This window comes from Salvia hispanica, chromosome 5, assembly GCF_023119035.1.
Source record: "Salvia hispanica cultivar TCC Black 2014 chromosome 5, UniMelb_Shisp_WGS_1.0, whole genome shotgun sequence".
In the NCBI taxonomy this organism is placed as follows: Eukaryota; Viridiplantae; Streptophyta; class Magnoliopsida; order Lamiales; family Lamiaceae; genus Salvia; species Salvia hispanica.
The window spans coordinates 21,421,179-21,441,779 of record NC_062969.1 but is presented as its reverse complement, the minus strand read 5'-3'; the positions used below and the strand labels follow the sequence as shown (position 1 = coordinate 21,441,779).

The 20,601-nt window shown below is 36.6% G+C and overlaps 4 protein-coding genes across 6 annotated transcripts; 2 read left to right on the top strand and 2 right to left on the bottom strand.

Annotated features, from left to right (window-relative positions):
- The first annotated feature begins 301 nt into the window (after positions 1-301).
- On the top strand, positions 302-2,988 carry LOC125189193 (probable arabinose 5-phosphate isomerase). The gene is made up of 3 exons (XM_048086459.1): positions 302-1,055; positions 1,358-1,581; positions 2,519-2,988. The coding sequence occupies exons 1-3, from the start codon at positions 402-404 to the stop codon at positions 2,673-2,675; spliced, it is 1,035 nt and encodes a 344-aa protein (XP_047942416.1). The 5' UTR covers positions 302-401; the 3' UTR covers positions 2,676-2,988.
- A 107-nt stretch (positions 2,989-3,095) lies between these two features.
- Positions 3,096-5,228, bottom strand: LOC125189194 (protein REDOX 2-like). Its single transcript, XM_048086460.1, has 4 exons — positions 4,843-5,228; positions 3,818-4,061; positions 3,563-3,742; positions 3,096-3,438 (listed from the first exon to the last, which is right to left on the bottom strand). The coding sequence occupies exons 1-4, from the start codon at positions 5,148-5,150 to the stop codon at positions 3,211-3,213; spliced, it is 960 nt and encodes a 319-aa protein (XP_047942417.1). The 5' UTR covers positions 5,151-5,228; the 3' UTR covers positions 3,096-3,210.
- Positions 5,229-12,140: 6,912 nt separating this feature from the next.
- On the top strand, positions 12,141-15,620 carry LOC125190998 (protein TIFY 6B-like). 3 transcript variants are annotated; one of them, XM_048088447.1, is made up of 7 exons: positions 12,141-12,353; positions 13,290-13,483; positions 13,915-14,117; positions 14,208-14,298; positions 14,384-14,705; positions 14,796-14,856; positions 15,255-15,620. In XM_048088447.1, the coding sequence occupies exons 1-7, from the start codon at positions 12,290-12,292 to the stop codon at positions 15,373-15,375; spliced, it is 1,056 nt and encodes a 351-aa protein (XP_047944404.1). In that variant the 5' UTR covers positions 12,141-12,289; the 3' UTR covers positions 15,376-15,620. The 3 variants fall into 3 exon arrangements, with proteins under 3 accessions (XP_047944404.1, XP_047944403.1, XP_047944405.1); XM_048088446.1 differs by having other exon boundaries at positions 15,252-15,620; XM_048088448.1 differs by lacking the exon at positions 12,141-12,353 and adding an exon at positions 13,014-13,161 and having other exon boundaries at positions 15,252-15,620.
- Positions 15,621-15,921: 301 nt separating this feature from the next.
- LOC125187519 (ABC transporter G family member STR-like) lies at positions 15,922-18,643 on the bottom strand. Its single transcript, XM_048084123.1, has 4 exons — positions 18,287-18,643; positions 18,029-18,208; positions 17,686-17,954; positions 15,922-17,613 (listed from the first exon to the last, which is right to left on the bottom strand). Exons 1-4 carry the CDS (start codon positions 18,641-18,643, stop codon positions 15,960-15,962), a joined length of 2,460 nt encoding a protein of 819 aa, XP_047940080.1. The 3' UTR covers positions 15,922-15,959.
- Between the last annotated feature and the right edge of the window lie 1,958 nt (positions 18,644-20,601).

The window sequence follows — 20,601 nt, the reverse complement described above, 5'->3', positions numbered from 1 at the left end:
ACTTTTTATATAGTTTTATGATACCAACTCCAAATACACGTCCATAATTGAACAACGTTAAAAATCAAGCTCTTATGGAAATGATCTTCGCAATGTAGATTCATCATTCAAGGACTATAATATTGACACTTAAATATACGAACTTTTGTCAATTTTATGATTTTAAACAAACTAAAAGTTTTACTTTATTTACTGTGATTTTGCAATTATTATAGTTTCTCATAGGCAATTCCCAAATTAACACTTGAAATCTTGTACAAATTAGTAACAGATCATACTATAAATAGCAGTAGCTTGTTGCATCAGCGCCAGAATTTGCAATCATCTTAAAAATTGAGCGCGTTTAATTGTTGGTTCAATCACAGATTCAGCAGATCACTCGAGAAAGAAATCCGGAAAAAATGGGGTCTCTTTCTCTCTCATTCACCGACCCGCAAGATGAAGAAATTAACATATCTTCGCAGAAATTGGACAAACCGCATTTGCTCAATCTCTTCAAATGCCAGCAAAATTACCTCAACCATTTCTTCCACAATCTCGACATATCCCAAACCCTAGCGTTCACGGAGACTCTATTGAAGGCCGAGGGCACCATCTTCTTCTCCGGCGTCGGGAAATCGGGCTTCGTCGCGCAGAAGATCGCGCAGACGCTGGTGTCGCTCGGGATCAAATCGGCGTTCCTGTCCCCGGTCGACGCGCTCCACGGCGACATCGGCATTCTGTCGGCGGCGGATTTGCTCGTTTTGTTCAGCAAGAGCGGGAATTCGGAGGAGCTGCTGAAGCTGGTGCCGTGCGCCAAGGCGAAAGGGGTTTATTTGATCTCGGTGACGTCGGTGACGCCGAATGGGCTCACGCGGCTCTGCGATTTGAATGTGCATTTGCCGCTGGAGAGGGAATTGTGCCCCTTCGATCTGGCGCCGGTGACTTCGACGGCGATCCAGATGGTTTTTGGGGATACGGTGGCGATCGCGCTTATGGGGGCTAGGAATTTGAGCAAAGAGGAGTATGCGTCGAATCATCCTGCTGGGAGGATTGGGAAGAGCTTGATTTTTAAGGTGATTTTTTTTTGTCTGCTGCTTTTTTACTCTGTGGATTGTGCGTGAGCTTGTAATGTTGATTTGGATGGAAAATTCGGTGCTTTTGAAGCTTGATATGAATGCGGTGAAAGATGTTGAGAAAATTTAGTAGAATTGAATAAATGCTACAGGAGTGTTGGTGGAATCTGTTTGTTGGGGTATGATTTCTATGAATACTGATGGAAGAAGATTCATTTTTGGTGGATCTTTTATCTGTGTCTCTGTAGTATACTGTGCAATGATGAATTTCCCAAGTTATCTTGAGTCCATTTTGGTTGTAGGTGAAGGATGTTATGAAGAAGGAAGACGAGCTTCCAGTTTGCAGGGAGCAAGATCTGATCATGGATCTGCTTGTAGAGCTGACCAGTAAAGGTTGTGGATGCCTTCTCGTTATAAACGATGAGTATCATCTGCTAGGTACTTTCACTGATGGTGACTTGCGGCGCACATTGAAAGCCAGTGGCGAGGGGATCTTCAAGCTAACTGTGGGAGAGACGTGTAGCAGGTGCATTCCTATCCTGATTCCATAGTTTTGATTCATGATTGTATGCTTTTTAGTTGCTGTGTTTGCAATTAAAGCATCTTCTCTTGGATTTTGACATAAAGAAAAAGTGCATTTTTAGAATCCAATCCATATACGTGTATTATAATCCATGCAGTTAACAAGGATCCTTAAACTTAGATTCTCAAGGAAGCTGATATTCTCCTTTAAGAGCCTACAACCGCTTTCCCTAATGATGTTTTATATTTTCATGTGATTTGGCGAAAACCTGATTTATGTGAAGCAAACTGATGATTTATTGTAATACTAAGATCTAGGTGTTGGTTTCTACGTTTAATGATTACTCTCAAAACTATACACTTGGTGAAACAATTATCTGAGATACTCCCTAATCAATTTAGCCTATTTTGGATCATGATACTCTGTTTCTGGTCATATTTTCTTCCTCGACTATTTACGTAACTTGGTTTGATTCCAATATGGTTATTTCTGCTTGGTGAATTTGTTGGAAACCTACATGAGACATTTAGAATTTGTTGGATGAATTTAAATTTAGATGTCTGGCAGAAGGGCAAAGAGAGTGACTTGGTAATAGGCCTAGAAAGAAGGGGTAGGTGGTCGGGCTAGTGTTGCTGTTAGTTTCTTGCAATTTCTGGCTCTTACGCACTGTTTAACAGAAACTGGATTTTCATGAGAAAGGTTTCTAGTTCCCAAAGTCTAACATGCTGATGTGGCAAAGCCGGTTTGAAGCATAGAAACTGGCTCTAACTTCTCCCATCTTTCCTTATAAGAAGCACTTCAGCTTTGTATTGCAAGATAGGTTGGTTTATTAACTGCGACGTCCTGATCGTCTAGTGATATATTCTCAGGACCATATATATGCCGTTTCTTCTTGATTTTTGATTGAGAAAGTTCAACAACTCCTATCTGTTTATTGCAGGAAGCCAAGGACCATTGGCCCAGAAGCCATGGCTGTGGAGGCAATGCAGAAGATGGAGTCTCCACCATCACCGGTGCAGTTCTTGCCCGTCATTAATGACGATAATGTCGTGATCGGTATCGTTACGTTGCATGGGTTGGTCTCTGCTGGCCTGTGATTCTTCCTGGCAGTCGGCATCATCCTTCAACTCCTCCATTTATTACTCCCTATTCATTATTATTCTTTGTATTCTTTCCCAATGAAGAAGAGGGCTGCTGACGGCGACGGCGATGATTGTGCTGGTTGAAGCCTTGATGCTTGAGATTGTGTTCAAATAAAGATTGCCATAATGTTTAGATATTTGCTAGTGTTATGATGTTGTAATGTATGGTAATTTCTCTAGTGTTAGTAAAGTAGCAAAAGGGGTTTGAAAAATGTAGTTAAATGAATGCTTTTGTGCTATAATTGAGCCAACCTCTTCCCTTTGCTAACCATTTTCTTTTCATTTAATTGCTACTATTGTTAAGTTTTTGTTGACATTGTTTCATTTTTTGCAAATAATTATTTTACAGTGGTCAAATATCTCACAATATACATATGGCAGAAAAGAGAGTGTGTATAGGCAACCAAAGCTGAATTTGAGCTAAAAGAGTTTCAGTGCACAACAAAGAAAATCGAATTGCTCGAATGGGTTACAGAAGATCGATGTTTCATTAAAGTTCTCCGTCCCAGAATTCTTCAACACTGTTGTAATCCCCATGACCTTGAATAATAAATCTATCTCCTTTCAATGCTCTTGCTTGAGGAATCGTTTGAATCTTGCAGATATCTTCATCACTTAGTTCCCAGTTGAAAATTTCAAGATTTGCCCTCATCCGCTCCTTGTTGTAGCTCTTCACTATTGGAGTTACACCTTGTTCAACTATCCATCTCAATGCCACCTTAGTATTTAATTCGAGATTCACGATTAACTAGGTAGGAAGTCAAAGACTCAATAGAAGGACTGACTCGCTAGTTATTTAAGTTGATCTATTTTTACACTACGATCTATGAGGGATAACTCACCTGTGGCACAGTCTTGTTTCTCGAAGCTGCAATTTCTTTGAGAACAGGACTTTCCATAACCGCGAGGGTGCCCCAGAACGCACCGTTTGCTCCGAGAGGAGACCAAGCCGCGACATGAATGTTCTTATCCTTGCACAACTTCACCAACTTTTGTTGCTGCCATGCTACATTCATCTCCACCTATGATGAATGAACAATTAGATGTCGCACATTTATACCAACACTAGTATGAAAGGATTTTCGGGGGTGACGGACCTGGTCGACCGCGGGCGGAATGGTGGCGAATTCCAAGAGGTTAGAGAGTTTAACAGAGCTGAAGTTGCTGACGCCAATAGACTTGGCTAATCCCAACTTACAACACTCTTCCATGGCCTCCCAAACCTCTTTAACATTAAAATGAAGCAAGTCTTCTCCTTTTAGATTAGACACGTTGGCACCTTTCTTGATTCTTAATGGCCAGTGTATAAGGTAGAGATCCACGTAGTCTAACTTTAGATCACTGCAAATCAGTACAATATTTAATATTTTCCTATGATCTTTTAGGTTAAAATGCACTATACTAGGTGACAATTTACAAGAGCACGAAAGATCAAGTGCAAGTACTCAATAGATTACATGTAAGACTTAGTGTTTTCTAAAAAAATGGATTTTTATACTCATTCCCGTCCCAAAGGTAGTTGATGCATTTCTTTTGGACACGAGATTTAAGAAATTAATGTATTAAATGTTAAAGTGAAGAGAGTAAAGTAAGAGAAATAAAGAGAAAGTAAAATATGAAAGAAGATAAAATTTTTGCCAAAAAAAGGAAATGATTCAATTATTTTGGGACGGATGGAGTAATAATATATGTTATATATCTCATGAGAATGCCATTTAGTCCATATCAAATTTTTTTTCATTTTAGTCATGTACTAGTAGTTTGATTCCAACCCTTTGAAAATTATTATTGATGTCATTAATTTTATAAAATGAATGAAAATTATAGACGTCATTGATTTATCTAGTTTCTATATATATTCAAATAAAAGAATTAATCAAGCTTTAATTAATATGTAATTATTGAAATTAATGACATCAAAACAAATAGATAAAAAAAATAGTGATAATATGAATTAGATAAGAACGTACGAATGAAGATTTGAAGTATTGTTAATCTATTAGGTTCCAAATTTATAACCAATATGATTTTGAGGATTCCCCCAATATAAACCTATAGTATCACTTAATAATACTAAAAAAAATATAAAAAGTTAGAAGAAATGAGTTATTTTAGTGAGTACCTAAGAGTTTGTTTGAGGGCAGGAAGCACAAGATCTGGATGAGTGTCGAACACATTAAGCTTGGACGTAACAAAGACTTCACGGCGGCTCTTGATGAGGCCGCGCTCCACCGCCTCCGCCACCGCTGCGCCGACGGCCGCCTCCGTGCCGTACATGGCGGCGGTGTCGATGTGGCGGTATCCGGCCGCGATGCCGTCGACGATGATGGCGGTGAGCTCGTGTGCCGGCGGAGATGGAGGCGAGCCGGTGCCGAATCCCAGCGCCGGCATCTTATAGCCGGAATTCAACACTATTTCACCAACAGCCATCTCTCTTCTTGTTCTTGATAATTATTATTGCTACAGCAAGTCAACGGTTTTTTGGGGAGCTTTTGTTTGATACTCCTAGCATGTAGTAATAGAAACACCAAAATTATTTAATTACTACTATTAATCTTGGCCGACATTATTGACAATCACCCACAATTTGGTTTTATATAAATGTATATATATAGTTACACAAAGGCTTTGACATTTAATCACCCACATGGGTCTGGGTAATTGGAGGATCGCGTATGGCTGTAGGTGCTCAGAAAGTAGAGGGACAAATATGCTGACAAAGCAAATAACGACCACCTAAAATGCTCGGTATATTTAGTTTTATATATTACTTCCTCCTTTTCTTTCTGAGCATTTTGGTGCTCGGTAAACAGTGTTTTTTTTTTGCAGTGATCTGAAAAGGTTAAATCTATTAATGTAGGAATCGTGAGGATCCTAGGAATGTTTTGGAGTTGCCTTACCTTATATGATGTTGAAATAACAATGCGTGTAACTATTTTTGGAGTTACACCTTGTTCAACTATCCATCTCAATGCCACCTTGATCTGAGATTCACGAGTTAAGTAGTTAGGAATGAAGAAAAATATCAGATGGTAATGAATAAAGAGAGATATCAGATAGCCAAAACATAGAAGCTGTGGATACCTTACAATATACTACTAACAAACAAACAAATGGAGTAAATCAGAACGAAGAGTAATATATATACATGGCATGCAATATTTAACTATACTAGCAAAAAAGTAATATTAAGGACTTCAATTCAACGTGACCACACAATCCACATGATAATGGGCTGAGTCTCGGTCCAATAATAATAAACGGACCTCAAGTCCGGTAGAATTATGAGAAGTGGGCTAGCCCATTATTCCCAACACTTAAAAGCTAATCTATGTTGATACTTCTAAATCTAAGCGAGTAGTAGTGCTAAATTTTAATGAATAGTTCGAGAACATATCCTATAATATTCTTTAAGAAAAGATCAAGTGAAAAGGAGCATCAATTGTTTTTGTCATTAGGTATGTGCAAACATCAAATTAAAGACAACTTTACAAAACAAATGCTACTTCACGGATGCAATTTTAAAATATAGGTTGATGTTGTGTCAAGGTTGAATCCATATATTGAGTTGAATGAGGCCTAATTCCAAAATAACGTTACTAACAAAGGGCAACCAAACCTAAACCTATTCCTACAAAAAGTAAATATTTCCATTTTGGAAGATAATAGTTGGAATGAAGGGACGGAATCGTGACACACATGCATGTGTTTGCTAAAATTCATTTACGCTTAAACAGGTCACACATTCGAATTTCATTGAAATTTTTTGTATCTCTTTAAAAAGTAAACATTTAATCAAAATATATTAGAAAGTTAGTAATAAATTGTCTTATCAATAACGAATAAACCAAGACATTGAACATGCACATAACCGCGTTGATATTATCAATCACTTAAATATTTTGAATTAAATAAAAGAGTTCGAGCTGTCAAAAGATTCATTGAGAATCATCATAGATAAATGTATACTATTAAAAAAAATTGAGCAAAATATTTAAAAATGATATGGTAGAGGCATGGACACATCCTTTGTTTCTATCGAATTCCTAATCGATCGCTCCTCATTATTTAAAAAAAAGAGTTGTAATTTAATCACCAACCACACGTAGAATTATCTTAGAAAAATAATTAATAGAAAATACACATTTCCCAACTGAGGACCACTCATGAGGACCGCATGTATGGCAAGAAAACAAGATAGGAGTACTACTTACTAAAATATTTGATTTTCGTACTCCTTGACTTTATATTTATGTTCTTTAAGCTTTCAGCAATACAAAATAGGGTTTTGATCTATACAAACCCATTTTTAATACAAAAATACAGAATCAAGCATATGAAGGTCATTTTTAGGTTATCGTAAGCTTATTTTTATGTCATTCTGATAAGGATGACATAAAAGGATCTTAAAATGACCTCAACCCCAAAGTTTATAATATGACCTAAAACTGCTTTATAATAACTCTCCGTGTTTTTCTTTAATTATTGACCATTAGATTGTCAAATCTCATAGTCATGATTTGGTCTGGATTTTGTATTGGGATCAATTTTTGTATTGATCATTTTCCATACAAAATATAATCAAAATATATTTATCATACTCCCTCCGTCCATGATTAAGAGTCCCAATTCTAAATGGGCGGGTTTTAAGAAATGTTAAGAAAAGTGGGTGGAAGAAAGTTAGTGGAATAGAGGTCTCACTTGTATATATTAGTTTTAAATGATATGTGAGTGGAATGAGTCAGTGGAATGTGAGGTCTCTTTACCATTTATGGTAATTATGAACCGGGACTCTTATTCGTGGACGGACCAAAATGGAAAAACGGGACTCTTATTCGTGGACGGAGGGAGTATTATTTAATTTAATTTCTTTGAGAATAGCCACGTTTAAGAGTTTCACAACAATTTAACTAGTTATAAATCGAACAAAATTCGAAGAAAATTATCAAATTTCAAGCAATGTATTTTGTGTGCGGGAAGAGACATTGCTTATGTCTCGCCCAAATCTTTATTTTACGACATCTTTCAACAAATAAGGAAAAAATTTCAGTCTATATTTTGGTGTTTTGACTTTTGAGTACTAGGAAATTTTCACATATAATTAATATTCATTGGACGTATTTATCTAGGTGGAGATGGATTGCGTATTTGCTTCGATCAATTCAACTATAGAACCAGGAGTATAGAACTGTTACACTGTACTACTATAAATCTGCCTAATTTTAGTTGACATCAGTTCCCGTTCCAACTCATCTCTTTAATTCACTTGAGCAATTTCCAATATTTTTACATATCACATGATCAAAGCATATATTAGAAAAACTGAAATATTATAATTCAGATAGTTATGGACCTATGGAATTATCTTCCATAAGAGAATATTGCATAATAATGGAGAGATTTTGTACAATATAAAGAAAAAAATATGTTTCCTCGGCACAAATGATGTCAGATGACACCAGCAAATCGACGACGACAACTTTTTTTTTAGTATACGACTCTGATTTCCTATATCTGTTGTATAGCCAAAAAGAAAGTCTTATACTACTAGTAAATGATTTAAGGAAACCAAATGACATGATTGACATGAATCTATAGTTTAACAAATTGTGATTATAAAAAAGAAGCTTTTTCACTAGTTAAGGATGGGGAAAATGCTCAAAATACTGAACTTATTATATCAAAAATATTAAATTTTCGCTATATCGTGATGGTGATTTTTGATAAGGTATACCTAAAGATTTTGCTACAACGATGATATGAATTTTCATATACCGCACCATACTGAAATTTTGGTATATACCGTAATTTACATTATACTGTTCATATACCAGCATCAATATATAAGGTTATACTCCCTCTGATCCGTCTGTGAAATGTTGTCTAGTTTTGCCATTTCGGTCCGTCCGTGAAATGTTGTCCATTTTATTTTTTTATCCATTTTTGGTAAATGACCATACTTTCAACTAACTCATTACACTCACATCCTATTATAAAACCAATATATAATATGAAACTTACATTCCACTAACTTTTTCTTCTCATTTCTTAAAACTCGTGCCAAGTCAAACTTAGACAATATTTCGCGGACGGAGGGAGTATAACAGTACTACCTCCGTCCTTTAAAAATAGAAACTACGTCACGTATTAATATAAATTTTCTATTTTAGAAAATATTTTTCTTTGTAATGAGGTGAGACTCATTCTGCACTAATAAATTTTAATTACTTTTTCTTTTCATCTCTCTTTTACTTTATCAATTGTACGTTAAAATCTGTGTGATTTCAAATGAATCTATTTTAAAAGACGGAAGAAGTATAACGGAGATGTGGTATACCGTAATAACATTTGGTATATATCGTAAAATTATGACGTACCAAATTTTTGTACGATATACCGAAAATACGGTACCGGAGTGGTATAGAAATTGACCGTTCCAAAAATTCAATATTCAAAAATTTTCGGTAAGATAAATGGATGGTATTTCTTTATACTAAATTTTTTGTATGGCATGTGTTATGGCTGTTTCGGTACTGTATAGTGTATGTATATTGTACCCACCCATCTCTTAGGGGTTAATAATGTAATATTTGAGAATATTGGGCCCTTCGCCGTTGTCGCCGGCCGAAGTTCAGGGACCAAACCACAAAATCTGATTTTTAATTTCGATATTCAAACGCCAATCACATGCTCTCTTATCTTTTATTCCACCTGTCGCTCTCATCTTCCAATTTCTAATTTAATTATTTCCCCAAATAAAATACTCGCATTTAACAAATGGATTTGAATAGATAGACAATTGTCCCAAGATAAAATGTAAATAATTATGCAACTTGACAATTGTAATTGCATGATCATCAGCTTTCTTTATTTTAAATTGTAAACTTTAACTTTAGGTTTTATATATTATTCAAATGTACTATTTACATGTACTACATTTTGATATCACTGTACTACGGATGTTTTAAAGATATTTTATATTTATTGACGTACAGAGTAAAGAAAATGTACTATTTACAACGAGTCTAATCTGATCCGGTCTTAGATCTAACATAATTCAAGTTTAGTCTAATATAAAAGAAAATGGCAACTTTTATTTATTTAAACAATAACTAATTTTATTAAGAAATTTTTCAATAGCCGCTATGTTTGTGTTTCTTATTCATAAAAATAATAATTTTATAAATAATAGTCACTTATTATCATTATTACTTTTTTTTTTATCATAACAACACTAACATTTAAAGATACAATGCTTATTTATTTGTCTCTTGGACTTGGATCAAATACATTTTTCTTTAAATATAATATTGTCTCTATCAAATATATATGGGGAGGAGAGCATCTTCATGTGCTTAAAAAACTGCGAAGATTTTCTGTGAAATTCCAAGCAATAGACACCTACTATGTGAATACATAGACAATCTCTCCTTTCTCAACACAAAAAGATAAAAATTTAGATAAATTTACTAGTAGTGTTTATGTTTTTTTATGTGGGGGTGTCTCGTTAAATATTACTCCACTACTTGTGCTAGTATTTTATAATGCATTCTATTCATGTGGGCTGGACAGTGGATTTCATTGGATAATATCTCAATTATTGTAGGTTGACCAAATGATTAACTTATTTCATTTCATTTCTATATGCTTTTTCGTCACGGGTGATGGCTTGTTGAATCTTGAACATGGCTTTTATTCAATTTGGAACTATTTTTAGTTTTGAGGATATTCATTATTTTGAATGAAAGATGTAAAGCAATATGGTGTTATGTCAATTCAAAATTATTGTTTTTCACAACTTTTGTGTGATGAGAGCCATGACACATTTATCATTTTTCTTCTTGAAAAAGTGGGGGCCTTGTTTATGCACATAAGATCATGGTTCACATGACTAATATATCAAGTGGAAAAGACGTCTCCATTTAGTACATTCACTAACCAATTAACACTAGTTTTGATTTTAACATGTTCAAAATGAATAAGATTAGATATTTAGAATATCGCCGACTTTACTGCTAATTTGACATTTATCACACATTGAAAATTGTTATATTACTAACTCAATACCTAATTCTTAACTACAACTAAATAATAGCCATAAGATATTTAAATCAAGGGCCTAGATCATCAACCACAAAATGTCAATACGATCAACAAAAAACGTCAATAAAGCCATAGGATTAATTCCATAAAATATCAATAGGAGTATTAATGTCAATTAACTACATGTTTAGTTATAACTAACTTTTAAAAGAAATCCCAAAACATTAAATTCATATAACATATATCAAATTAAAGGTAATTTTATAAGGATTCCAACGATATCATACATGCATATGTTCCGACGTCAAAATTTGAAAAAAAATTCAAAATTTTTTCAATTTTTTCGTAAAGCAGAAATATCAACATACTATATAAAATATGTCAATAAACATGTAGAATGTCAATATAAGCAATGGGTTAACATTCTCAAAGCATTGTGTTGACATTCTCAAAGCATTGTGTTGATATTTCCGAAACACTATATTGACATTTTCATCTAAAACCCTAATTTGGCTTTTTTTTATCTTTTTTTATTTTATTAATAAAAACGAAAATTACACGTGGCAAATTGTAGACCACACATTTTCTAAAATCCTATGACCTTAAATTAGTTGTAGTTAGCAATTAAGTGATGAGTTATCAATTGATCACTCCCCTATCACACGGTCTATCATTGAATTTAATTTCAATGCATATGTACGAATAGATCTATTTTTTTTTGAATAAATTGGTTTTAAGAGATATTTATTGAGGTAAATAATTAATAAAGTAATGCAACATGATATTATTTTAAGATTAAATAATAAACCGTATAACGTAGATGTAAATACACGATACTAGGTATTTATAAAATTCAATTGCATCTAGTTCACAAAATAACCCGATAGAAAATAGTGAGAGGCCCAATAAATACATGACACGCGGAGGAAGGTGGATTCTATGTGTCACCATGTGGTGATGCTATCATATCCCAATATTTAAGGTGTGCTTGATAATCAGGTGAGTCGCGTGAGCCTAAACTGCACGAGAATTATCACGTTTTTCACCACGTGTCAACTAAAAGCGTGCTCATGTAACATGTTTGGCTCACGTGGTGTTTTTACTGCCTTCAACCGGTAACCTGTATTCCTTAATATTTTCCATTTATATTTATTTAATCCTAGTAATTTTCAATTTTATATACTCCTAGCTATATTCCTAGTTTCGGAAAAAATAATTCGTCTTCATGCCAATATTTCAACTTGAAATAAAAGGATAAAGATAAAGTAAAATTCTTTCTCAATTTAGCATAAAAAATTCAGAAAAATGTCACAATCATAAACCTGTATTACTGTATATGATACAGTTATTACATCTAATCTAAGCCTTCAACCTCTCTCTCTCTCATATTGTGTTGCTGTCTCCTCAAATATTCATTTTCTCTCTCATTCACGAGCAGCCCTTCGTCTAAAGTCTAAACAGCTCACTGCAAAAATTTTTTTGAAAAAAAGGTGATATTTTTTCTTTATTTCTGCACAAGTTTGAAGATGGAGAGAGATTTCATGGGCTTGTTTGTGAAGCAGGAGCTTCCTGATGAAATAAATGAAGCTGGTATTTTCTTCAACTTTTTTTTAAAATTTTATTGATAGTATATGGTTGTAATCAGAATTTATGAAACTTGAAAAAACGAAACTTTATCTACTCCCTATTTAGTAAGTTTGAGAATTTGGCATATGAAATTTACATTTGATATTTTTAATTCCATTTCTTTATTGTAAACAAACACAAACATGACAGTTTGTAAGGTACAAGGACCATTTTCTTTGTTCAAAGCAATTATTTATTTGTTTATGAGTTTTTTTGGCATGCCACCAGCTGTTTACTGTAGCTTAAATTAAATAATGTTCTTCTTTCTATAATGATGTGTGAGGTGGATTCTTCACGTTTCGTGAGAAATCATCAATATGGGTACTAGAATAATATTTTTATTGGTTGCAGTGTTAACTTAATTGTACAAGTCTTCCTTTATATTAGAAAAATGTTAATCTCTCATGTTATATATTCATATTCTATGTTTATTGTGTATTGGATTTGTACAATGCTAACATGCACCTCTTAAAGCAGCAATATGGAGTAATACACTAAACTGTGCTCTCCAAGAAGTCATAAGTCACCACTCCACATGCTAAAATATTTTATTTCTGGCCGCCTCTAAGAATCTTTACTTCTTTTTAAATTTAATGTCACACCCCTTTTTCTACAGCTACAAGTTTGAATTATTTAATTTAATTTATCTTGGATTCCTAGCTAGTATTTGATTATTAGTAAAGATATTAAGTGAACTGCAGTTTGTGATTTTTTATGCAGCTTTTTTAGAACTACACTTTACCAAATTAACTTATTGGTTGTTAATCATTAGGTAATTAAGTCCTTAAATAAGGTGTCTCTGAGCCAGAAAATCTATTGCTTATATTGATTCATTCTTGATTCTTGATTCTTGATTCATATTTTCATCTCATAGTATATTTTTTTATTTTTGTTAATCAGCTCCTGTGAGAAGCTTACCAATGCAGTGGTCATTCTCAAACAAGGGCTCTGCTCATCCTCAGCTCTTGTCTTTTCAAGGTGCTCAAGAAGACAAGCAACCTAAGACTGGTTTCCACTCACTTGCATCATCTGGTCTGGTTAACTTAAACACCGATGTTTTCAACTCTAATCCCAGCCAGTTTCCTGGCTCACAGGTTGGTTATGTCCCCATTTTTGGATTCCTTTTGTTGCTTTTCAAGAATTAGATGACAGTTACTGTATATGTTTCTTTAACTGGTTAGTAGGTTGTTTGTTGTGGCAAGTTTTGATTTAGTTGTTGTAACTTGTAATAGATTTAATGATCCCTTCTGTTGCTTTTCAAGAACTTAATGGAAGTTATTTAACTGTATTGGTATGTTGTTTGTTGTGATAAGTTTTGATTGATTGGTTTGAATCCTTTTTGTTGATTTGCAAGAATTAGAAGACATTTATTTAGCTGTATTGTTTCTTAAATTGGTTAGTTGAATGCAACAAGTGTTTTGATTTGCTGTAACAGATTTTAATAGATGGATTGATAGCAGTAGATGGATTTGAGTGTCTGTCTAGTGTTAGGCTGCCTTCAAATTATCCATTTTGATTTGTGCAGAAAAGCAGTGCTGCCGAGAAGCAAGGCGGGGTCCATTATACGATGACAACATACTCGAATCAGCACGGAGATGCACACAACATCCGCCGTGCACTCACCACCCCTTCACCTGCTGTGGCTCACCCGCCCTACGCTGCTCCCATGGCCGGAGGCCCAATGGCCAAGCCCTCTAACACCGCAGTCGTTGGCACAACTGATTTTAGGTCTTTATACTGTGAAAATTAGTCATTCAAAACCTCCCAAGAAAAGTGATGATTTTAACTAAGAGGCTAAAATCAAATCTTGTTGTGCAGGAGTTCTCCCAAGATCTCCAACGCACCTGCTCAGCTAACAATCTTCTACAACGGCTCAGTCTGTGCCTACGACAACATTTCTCCCGAGAAGGTACACTATATGCGCATTTTCTTTGTTATGAGGCTTAGTGTGTGTCAGTCCATTTGCTGTAACTCTGCTCATCAAATGGATTTAGGCTCAAGCTATTATGCTATTAGCTGGAAATGCACCTTTGGTGACTCCTAAGGCGATGCCTCCTGCAGCTCCGGTTCAGGTGGCCGTGCCTAGACCTTCAGCTCCCGAAAGGCTAACCATAAGCCAGCCTTACGCAGCAACACCACACCGTTCTAGCCCTGTCCCAATGACCCCTATTAGCATCTCCCCGTCTGCTGGCCAGGCTGGTATTAGGACTGAGACGACCGCTGCTAAGCCATCTGGAGCTCGTATGTCGCCTCCTATCAATGCTGAGCCTCTGAAATCGGTTACTCCTCTAGGATCTGCAAGCTTTCTATCACCAGGTACTTTTCTTTTGCTCCTGCTTTTGTATTTTCTTACTTTTACATTCCTCATAGACATTAATATCTTCTTCCTCGTCATGTTTTTTTCAGACACTGTACCTCAGTTTCGCAGAAAATCTCTAGCCCGATTCCTGGAGAAGCGCAAGGAGAGGTAAATTTCTAGCTCTTGTGACGCCTTGATTATTTCTTTTCACCATGATGTTGTTATTACATGATTAAGTCTACTAGTCCGTTGTCCCGATAGAACACTCGCTTTCTTTGTGCATACGCCTTTTATAACTACATAAAAGAACTCTTCCACATAGCTCAATGTTCTAAATCCACATTTTTCTTTGAAATCTGTATCAGTGTCTAAGTTTACTAGTCCGTTTTTTTCATGATAGGATACGCGCTTTCTTTGTGCATACGCCTTTTATACTAACTACAAAACTTCCATGACATACTGGACATAAAACGCGTTCTTCTGCTCAGTTCATAATCCGCAATTTTCGTTTGAAATGTTTTCAAAATGATCTATATGTCTAAAAAGACTTGCTCTGACCATAGCAGGGTGATCAGTGCTTCACCTTATGGTGAATGTCAGTCTGGGGATTACGGTGCTGCCGGAACAAGCACGAAGAGCTTGTCTGTGAAGTCTCCGGGGACTTGTCCGGTTCCAGCAACAAACTGAGAGGCTGGTTTTATTAGCAGAAGCCCCAAATAAGTTATAGAGATAATTAAGATGCAAGATAAAAACATTTCAAGTTTCAGTTTGTGGTATACCTTATGAATTTGAATGTCCTCTTTTTTCTTCTGTTAAACATTGTTGTAGACTTGTAGTCCATTTTTGTGCTGAATTTGTTGCAAGAATGTAGTAGTCACACTATATAAAGATTAAATTTTGCATCAAGAAAGCAGTATTATTATTATTTTACACTCCTTGAGTCTGATAGGGGATTTTGCCTAATTGATTACTATGATCTTGTGACCCACAAACCTGAAATTATACAGAGACATTAAAAAAAATACAACAATACATGATTAATAATTGGCATATAAGACTACTATAACAGATCAAGTTGAATGGTTGTTTCAGATGGGACATTCTTCAGTTGAAGTGAGTGATCAAGAATCTCTTAGCCAATGTTGTTTGCTTTTCACTATGCATTTTAAGTATTGAAGAAATTTCATTCCAAAATCCAACACTATCCATCCTTTTTAGGAAGTAAAGTTTACAACAAATGAGAAGATCTTCCAGTTTGAACTGAAGTTCATTCATTTCCTCTCATTCTTGGAGTAAAACCTGAGGACGACGTAGAAGAAAAGGCGATACAGCACGCCCCAGGCGAGCAGTATGCCTATATCAGTCCAAATGCTCTCAATGTGATCAATATCCATAGTGAACAACACATCCTCTCCGATCAACATGAGCTCGTTCTGACGAGTCGTGCAGTTGATCCCTCGAGTCACATTGTGGAGCTCGCTGATCCTGATCTCTCCGAGGGGGCCGGGTTGGAGCTCCTCTCCGAAGCCATGGTAGCACCGGATGCCTTTGAACTCGTTGATGAGCAGTGCCTCGAAAGGGTACTTGATGGCAGAGATGTAGTGCAGCCATTTCCAGTAGATGGGGATCTGTGAAGATTTCAAGAAGAAGCCACAGGTGAGGAAGAAGAGGGCCGTGGTGGCTATGACCACCGCGTAGCCAGTGATGTAGCTGGGCACCACTGCGCTCACCAGCATCACGTAGGCGTTTGTGGTGATGAGGGAGGCGTAGAGGATGAGCCAGAAGGAGATGATGTTGCCGTGGAGGCGGAGGATGTATTTGGTGATGGCTGCGAATGTGAAGCCTTGGATAGCGAAGAACGGGAGGTAGACGATGAGGGAGGAGATGACGTAGGAGGAGGCGCGGTAGGCGTTGTGGGAGGTCTCGCGGATGAAGATGAACCTCTCTTGGATGAAGGTTGGGACCGCGTCGTTGGAGGAGAAGAAGACGAGGCAGATGGCGAAGATGTAGAAGTTGAGGAGGCGGTTGATGGTTAGGAACTCTGTGCTGTGGAGTTTCTTGAAGAGAGAGGCAAGAACAAGAGCCATCACTGTTAAAACAATCTCTCTTGAGAGGAAGAGCTCGGGTGTTCGTATCACGTTGAGGGCCGTGCGCCATGAGAGAACGGCCACCTCGCGCAGCCATGGGTTGGCGAACTTGCGCCTGTGCTCTGGCTCGTCCAGGACCGGCTCATCCTCCAAGTCGAATTCTTGGTAAGAAGTTGTGTATGAGTCAAAAGAAGAGCTGAAAACAGGTGCTTTTGGAGGTGGGTGGTTTCTGTTTCTTGTGCTTGAGAGTGGTGTTTTGGCTGGGGTTTGGCCAGGGGTGCGAGCCGGGGTCCACGTGGGAGCACGTCGGGGAGTGCCCGTGACGCCTTGGTAGATCCAGACAGAGAAGTCTTTGTAGAAATGTGAGGCCAGCCTTGGATAAGCTCCACTTTGATTCATGTTGAGTGGTGTTTGAGGCATTATTCTGCTCTTTCTCTCCAATGAGGCATCAAAGTTTTCTTCATCATCATCGTCGTCATCACCGTGGTTGCTGTTGTAATCGAACGGCCCTGATCTAGGGGTCATGGCTGTGCCTCCCCCATGGGAGAACTGGCTGCTCTGCAGGCTGATGTGCTTCGACCACGAGCTCTTCCCACGGGCCGGGGTTGCCTGTGGCGTTTTGATCCTCTTCGGAAGTGGGGTTGTGGCGGCTTGCTCTGGCTTGATCCCATCGCGCTGGTACAGCACAAGAGGGTCAAGCCCCACAGTTGATTCGTCGTACTCCTTGATCACATCGAGGAGATACTCAATGCTGTTTTCGCCTTCTGGAACCGGACGTTGGAAGCCGGCTAGGTAGCCAGGTAGTGCTGTTGGGCTCCCCATGTATACCAGCCTCCCCCTGCAGTATATATCATTGCTTAGATAATCTGATTTCTTGTTCAAATAAAGAAAGCTCACATTCTTTTTTTACCTAGCAAGGACTGTGATCCTGTCTAGAAGCATCTGGATTCTGAAGGAAGGCTGATGGATTGTCATGAGCACTATGCTGCCTCCTCTGGCTATGTCCTTCACCTTCTCCACGACGCTGTAGGCGCTCGTGGAGTCGAGGCCGGAGGTGGGCTCATCAAGAAACAGCAGTGATGGCTTGTGGATTATGTCAACACCAATAGACACCCTTCTCTTCTCCCCACCAGAAACCCCTCTTGTCCCTTCATTCCCTATGTATGTATGCATTGCACTCTGCCAACAACACTTGTGATGTGAGAGGAAGGGAAAGAGAGAGAGAGAGAGGGCAAAAGGCAGAAACTACTCACTGTTAAACCAAGCTGATTGACAAGCTCAACAACTCTCTTCTTCTTCTCAGCTGTGGAGATGGATGGTGGAAGCCTCACCTCTGCAGCAAACATGAATGTCTCAAAAACAGTAAGCATAGGAAAGAGCTGATCATCTTGCATCACATAGGATGAGATCATCTTCATATAGCTTGCTGTCACCTAACAACGAGAAAACACAATCAACATTACATAAAGTGTGTTTGGTGTGAAGGTATGTATGTATCTTGAGAGGCTTACTGCTTTCCCATCTATCTTGACATGGCCTTCGAGGCTGCCCTGGGCGATCCGGCCGGCTAAGGCATCAAGAAACGTCGACTTCCCAGCCCCGCTGGGCCCCATGATGGCCATGATCTCGCCCTTCATCGCCTGCCCCGAGATGTCGTTGAGCAGATAGGTCTCCTTGGTGATCCACACCCCATCTTTTTTTATTTTCTTGAACACACTGTATGATAGGTTTGTGAACTCGAGGCCGTGGCCGGGGACCAGCTTCCGTGTGGCCTGCCTCACGACATTCTTGCCCCCTTTCGCTGTCTTGTCCAAGTCCAGCAGCGTCTCGAGCCTCCTGTTCGAGTCCTCGCGCGCATACCTCGCCATTGAGAGAGAGGGATAGAGAGAGGCTCCTATAAATGGGATGTGGGAAAGTGGGACGATGAAATTGAAAGAAATGGTTTTTGGATGGTTGCAAGAGAAGGCATAATGGTGAGGCTGTCATTGCAATACAACAACATTGGAGTATCCGAAGGCCTACTTTGATGTTGCAGGAAGATGCATTCTTGACTTGTTTGTTTGTGTAACTAAAGACAGTTTTTTTGCTTGTCTTTTCTACTGTGTTTGAGATTACTTCTTGTTTCAACTATGTAGTATATTTTTATCTGCATTTTGGTGATTGGTGACATGGAACAAGTAGTTTGAGGTATATTCTGTTGATAATTTCATAGACTACTATAAAATCTCACGTCGTCCCACAAGTATGACATCTTTTGTGAAACGGAGAGAGTAGTATAAATCATTACTATTTTCATATTTTTATTTATGTAGTTATAATTTCTCAATTAGTCGCAACTTTTTAGTTGTTAATCTAGTTAGAGTTGTTGGTGAACGGACTTACTCACATCACATGGTAATTTGTAATATTCGATTTCAAAGAAAAGCAAAGATTATCAAACTTGTTAATTTACCCAACAAAAAATGAGATAAAATAAAGATCAGATATCACTTATATGTGAAAGTGAAAGATCGGATACTATTCATGTATTTCATTCTTTTTTATTCAGACGGTCCCTAATAAATGCTCTATTTTGTAAAGAGATGAAGAGAACATAATGTAAGAGAAAAAAAGTAAGTGAAACAAAATGTGTTAACTTAAACTAAAAAGAGAAATGACTCCACTATTATGGAACGTACCAAAATGACAAAATGATTTTACTACTATGGAACAGATGGAGCATTTTATTTCACTTTACTACCGATTGTAAATGGACCGCATATTCCACTAACTCACCTCACTCACATTTTATTATAAAATAAATATATTAAAGTAGAATTCATATTCTATTAGTAGTTTTTTTCATCCACTTTCTTTCATAACTATTGTTATCATCCGTGCTATACAATGTTAAAAGATTTTCAAAAAAATATTAAATAAGTGGATTAAAATATATAACAGAGAAAAAGTACTCCATCCGTCCCAGATAATTTGAGACACTTTGACCCGGCACGAGTTTTAAGAAATCTAATGGAAAGTGAGTTGAAAAAGTTGGTGGGATGTGAATCCTACTTTTAAAGTATTAGTTTTATAATAAAATGTGAGTAAATGAGTTAGTGGAATATGAGGTCCACTACCAAAAATGATAAAAATGAAGTGGGACAAATTATGTGGGACGATCCGAAATGGAATACTGGGTCGAATTATCTGGGACGGAGAAAGTATTATATAATGATGTTTACGGCTAAAAATAAAATTCAACTAAAATACAAATTAAATCTTCTTAAACAATATATACAAATCATTGTAAACAATAACAAAATGACAAACGTATCTCTATCATGCCACACTATATATAAAAAAAACGTTGAACATTCGAAAAACAGTTTTATACAATTTTATAATCTATTTTGAGAGGAGTAAAACAAAATTACTTTAAAGAATATATGATATTAAAAATAAAATATACAAACAAAGGGAAATGTGTTAAAGTCTCAAAGTCTAAAGATGAAATATATAATAAAACTTATAATAATTAAAAATAAACTTATACTATAAATAAATAAACATACACAAATGAATAGTTCAACAATTTAATCGACTAACCATAAATATTCATAAATAGGAATACAACTTAAACCAATAACAATAAAACAATTCTTCATGAGTTTTGAAAAACTTATTTATAAACAAAATTTACAGAAGAATTATCCCTCCTATCTATCTATCATCATCATCATTGCACACTAAAATCAGGGCTACAATTCAAAAAAAGTTTAGACTCAGACAAATATCTCCATTAATCAAGGAAGTTATAAGTTCTTCCAACTCTACCTCTATTATAAAT